Genomic DNA, 5,003 nt, shown 5'->3' on the forward strand with positions numbered 1-5,003 from the left:
ATTTGACTTTAGGCTTCTGATGGCACCTATGATAAAAACATCCTTTTTGTGACAGTGCATGTCCTGGAATTCCTCTTTATAAGTGCATTTGCACATCCAATTCTTTGCTAGATGTTTATGCCTCATTGATTCTACTGGCTCAAGAAACAGTAATGATTATGCCTTTGTTCTGTTTGTACAGATCTGAAGAGGAACGATTACACACCTGACAAGATCATATTTCCTCAGGACGATGCCCCTGAATTGACAATTCAGCCTGGGAGCTGCACCAAAGATTCCGATCCGGCCAATTCTATTCGTCTGATGCTCTGATGATGTGACCAACTCAGTGGCTTCCTTCAAACTTTGTGGAACCTCACAAAGTTGTCACTCACCTTCCCCTCACTCTAATGAAAAGAAAGACTAGTCAAAACAAGGATTACTGTCTTCTAAGTGGAATTTTGGCTGGTCCATAATCTTAAGGATTTTATGACTTGTGATAACCATCTACAGAGCAGCGTGGCAGCTGATCATTCTAAAGGTGGAATAATGACAAGTATTTAAGATGTGTTTTTAAAGGGGCTTTTTAAGCAGAAAGTTTTATTTTTTATTTTATTTTGGTGTAGTGGAGGATTTTCTTCCTGTAGTCTTGTGGTGGGAAATATGCCTTCCACCAAAAGGATTTTGGTAGTTGATGTTTTAAGGTAAAGCATTTGTCTTTTGGCATTTGTCTTACTGTCAATGAGCAAAACCAGGAGAAAGCACCTACCTCTGTAATGCCAGAGTATTCCTAAGAGTGTTTTCGGAAGTGTTCCACTAATATTTTATCACCAGGTGTCTTTTAATCTGGCCTTTTGAAGAGGACAGAGCCAAATGAGGTGTATATAAGATGCCAATAGACTGAAGTTGAAGGTAGGAACTTGATCTGTTCCAAAAGAGAGAGAGTGTCTCCTGAATCAGGATTCTTTCAGCTTCATAACTGTAAAACTGGGCTTGGTTTTTGTTTTGTGAAATAGAGCCTGAATTGTGCATAATGAAATTTCTTGTTTTACACATTTCAATTTTATCAAGTCACTGTCAAATAGTAACAAAGCCATGATAGACTGGTATAATCATATTTAATAGAAGAATTAGTTTGTGCTGGTCCAAATAAGTTGCCTTGTAAGAACACAAGTTGGAAGTGCTTTCCCTTGTACGTACGTAGTGACTGCTTCAGAAGTTCTGCCTTCCAAAGATCTCCTAAAACCAGTATATTGAAACCGAATGTACACATAACTTGTAAATGTATTTAAAATTGTGTAGAAAACATCTTCAATGTTATGTTATTTGTGGTACTTACTTAAGAGAGACTAGGGTTGGATTAGCAATTGTGTAAAGTACGGGAGATTGCAATGCACCTTCATGCCAATAAAATGTAATTTAACTGTCCCAAATATTGTTGAGCATTCAGCAAGAAAAGAACCTGTTGTCCAACTGAAGTTTCATGCTGCGATTTTTTTTGTTACATAGGTACTAATTTGTAATTTTTAATTAAAAGGGCAGTATATAGCTCTATAAATTTTTTATTCAGTAGTGTATCTTATAGATACAGACCTAAGGCACGAACACAGTAGTTGTTTAAATGGTGTTTTATGTTTGATGGGGAAAGGTAAAATGTTATAAGGATATAATACTGTATACATTTTGTATATCATTAAATCTTTAAAGAATCTAAAATAAATTTATTCTTGTTTACAGACTTCTGCTCTCTGTCTCAGTCTGAAAGGTTATTTTGGTGAATTTAAGTAACTTTATGCAGAAAAATAGAATTTGTTGTGCTGGATCAAAGCAGTTGTTTGCCTTTGAGATATCACAACTTTGGCCAACACCAGCAGGGAGGTAAAAAAGTGAAAAGTGTCATAGTTGTCAGACACATGTGAGGGGATTAATGAGGAAATGAGTCAAAAATAGCTTTTCAAACGTTTAATTAGGAGCTGCTTCTTAGAGATGCCTGACTGCATCACCTGCTGTTGCTGGGAGGGAATGGGCAGATGTTTGAGATGTACTTGCACCTTTCTAATGCCAAGTAACAGCAGCACTGAGTCTGTAAGCATGACTGGCTCTGCAAATTGAGAGACATTTCTAGAGGAGTCTCTGGTGTTTTGAAAATGTGACCAAATTTCAGTGTATGAATGAAGAAAAACATTTTGAAAAAGTTGTAAGTAAAAGCTGGGAAACTTTCTTGACAAATACTTAACTACACACAGATATTTTTTAGCCATATTACTGGTCTTCAGTAGTTCTGCTTGTGACTCATTTCTTAGCAAAATAAACAGATGTGACCACCTTGTGATGGGCGTGAGTGATCTTGGGGGAGTGCTCCTGCTCAGTCTTGCAGTGACTCAGGCCTGAAGCTTTTTCAAGACCAAAAGGGAAAACTATGGTTGGGAAATGCCTGTAAGACTTGGAGTGGTTACCACTGTTCATATTTCTCTGTATCTGCCTGGGATGAGCAGTAGCTTTACTCTGTGTGATTTACAGCTTGAATTACATGAGAAGTGTATGTCTAAACTGAGGGGGGAGAAATGTGTAACTTTGAGAAGGGATCTGCCTCATACTTGCAGAAAAAAAATCATAAATGTCAAGTACCCTTTAGGGAAGGAATTGGAAAAGTGTGGTGGCAAAGGGAAAAAACAAGTTGTTTTGAAAAAGCAACCTGACTCTGTTTGGACAGTGCCACATCCTGCTCATGTCAGGCAGTAGGAACATGAAAACTATTCCATGAAATTAAAATTGTTTGAGAACGTCAAGTGTTACTTCTCTGCTGAAACCTCATCAGTCTTGAAATGCTCTATAAATAGGGAAGAGTTGTGATCCTTTAGCTTTTAAATTTCCTTTAGATTACCAAAAAGGAGGAAAGTGATGGAAGTGGAACTTCTGCTTACTATCTAAGAGCTTAAGTATTGGCATATCTTCTTAGAACTTGGCTTTTAATTACAGGAATACAAATTAAACAGTCTCTAATTAATTTTTAATGAAAATCTGAAATGCTTCAGTGAATGTCCTACTAGGAGGGTGTTTAAAAGAGTATTTCTCGTATAGGGAAATTATTAAGCTGCATAATTTAGACTTTTAATTAATGCACCAAAGTCATTGTTGACTGCTTTCTTGCAGCATTTAGGTGATGGAATGTTTCAGAGAAAACCAGTCCCAAATGCATTGTGGCAAATACACCACTCCTGCAGAGCTGTTTTTTTAGCTGCTGCTCACAGCCTTGTGATTTGGAAAAGGAGGGGTTTGGTTTTTGAGCCTTGTGACAGTGATTTCCTACACTTTAATTCTTTGTGGTTGCATGTCACTTAATGCCATAACACTCCAGGAATTTGGAGGGAAAAAGGCTGCAGCTGGAGACTTGGTAGTAACAGTTCTTATTAAATGTTCCTAAAAGACCAGTTTGGGAAAAAAATAGGATCTTTTAACATGTAACAAAGACTCTGAAAAAACTTCTGATGGTTTAATATTTCTTTTCACAATTAACACTTTTCCTTGCCATAATCCACTTTGGGGTAAGAGTAATGGGAAGTTAATTCTCAGTCCCAGAGCCTGCAGTAGGTAGCACCCATGTGGATTTCTGCATCATGCTACATTAAAATAGTGAGTCAAAGTCTTGATTCAGATTCCTAAACGTATCCAGTTCCATTTACAAAACTAAATCAGATTTTGAGGGGTCAGTAGCAGTGACAGCTGTCCCAGGAGTGCTGGAGACATCCTTTGCTTGAAGTTTAACAAGTAAGATGATGAGGAGGGTTTTAAAATCACTTCATGGACCTCTTCTGTGGATACTTTTACTTCCCACCTTGTCTGTTAAAAATAGGGAAAAACTGCTGCTTTTCAGTGGCATATGGAATTTAGAGATGAACTGCATTAATGTAGCTAATTAAAAGCCATCTGCCATACCTTTTCTTTTTCCCCTCAGGAAGATCTTCAGAACACCAAGAAACGAATTCATTATGACGTTTTGAGGTAGCTCCATCCTTTTACGATCAACACCCTCAGTCATCACTACCCTTCCAGCAGAGCATGGCAGTAATAAATCCTCATACAAATATGAGCAAACATGGATAAAGGTGTGTTGGGCCAAAGCTCCCTGCTCAGTGGAAGGGGTGGCTGCCCCTCTCCTCCCAAGGTCTTCTGTTGTGGCTGGCACATGGAAGGAGAGGGAGGCAGGTCTGGCCGGGTGTTCCCTGCCCAATGTGACATCACAAGGGGCTGGGGCAGGAGTGGCTGGGCTGACGGATGGAACATGGGACAGAACACACAGGGCACTGCTCATCTTTGCTCTATGGAGATTGCTGCAGGTTTAGAGTTGTCTGTCCTGCCCCAGAGTAGAACATCAGCCTCTAAAAAAGAGCAGCAACATCGGTGAGCACATGTGGGTGGTGTAGAGTCTGTGTTCAGCCTCTCCACTGCCTGATTGAAGATGGGGACAGTTTGGTCCAGGACAGACTTGTGCAGCCTAAAAATAAACCTACTAAAATTTTCCTAATGTGAATTAAGTAATATTTTCTAGCAAAAATCTGAAGAACAACCTGTTTATAGTAGCATCTGGACTGAAACCTATGGTTTTAGAAAATAGGTGAGTACTGTACCCCTGAGGAAATGAAATATAATGTAATATGCATGGTTTAGCATTTTGCCCTAAAGATGGCTATTCACAAATGGTTGTAGTTTATGAGTAATTGTGTAAGGAGTAAAAGACTAAATGGAATTTTAGGAATAACTCTAAAATCTCAGGTGTTTAAATAATACCTCAAAATGATGTATCTTATCATATTGGAAGGAGCTTAGTGTGGAAGACAAAGCCTTTACCACTATAAACCAGGAAATAAATGTGAATGTAATTTATAAAGAAGAAACCATAGCATTTTAAATTTCCACTGTTGTGGATTTTTCTTGCAGTAGGTGGAAGGATGGCCTGGAAATGGAGGTATTCCCCCAAGGAACAGCTGGAGGCCATGAGCAGCCTGCAGCCAGGGCTGACAGGG

General features: G+C 38.8%; 1 protein-coding gene across 2 annotated transcripts in view; it reads left to right on the forward strand.

Annotated features, from left to right (window-relative positions):
* TRPM7 (transient receptor potential cation channel subfamily M member 7) overlaps nt 1-1,717 on the forward strand; it is a 51,451-nt gene extending 49,734 nt beyond the window's left edge. The window contains exon 40 of one of the 2 annotated variants that reach the window (XM_083870575.1): nt 182-1,717. In XM_083870575.1, coding sequence (XP_083726701.1) covers nt 182-312 — 131 coding nt within the window. In that variant the 3' untranslated portion in view covers nt 313-1,717. The remainder of the gene's footprint in view (nt 1-181) is intronic. The other variant, XM_083870576.1, reaches the window with a different exon arrangement.
* Nucleotides 1,718-5,003: the final 3,286 nt, after the last annotated feature.

The sequence above is a fragment of the Zosterops lateralis genome (genome assembly GCF_965231275.1).
Source record: "Zosterops lateralis genome assembly, chromosome: 13".
NCBI lineage: Eukaryota > Metazoa > Chordata > Aves > Passeriformes > Zosteropidae > Zosterops > Zosterops lateralis.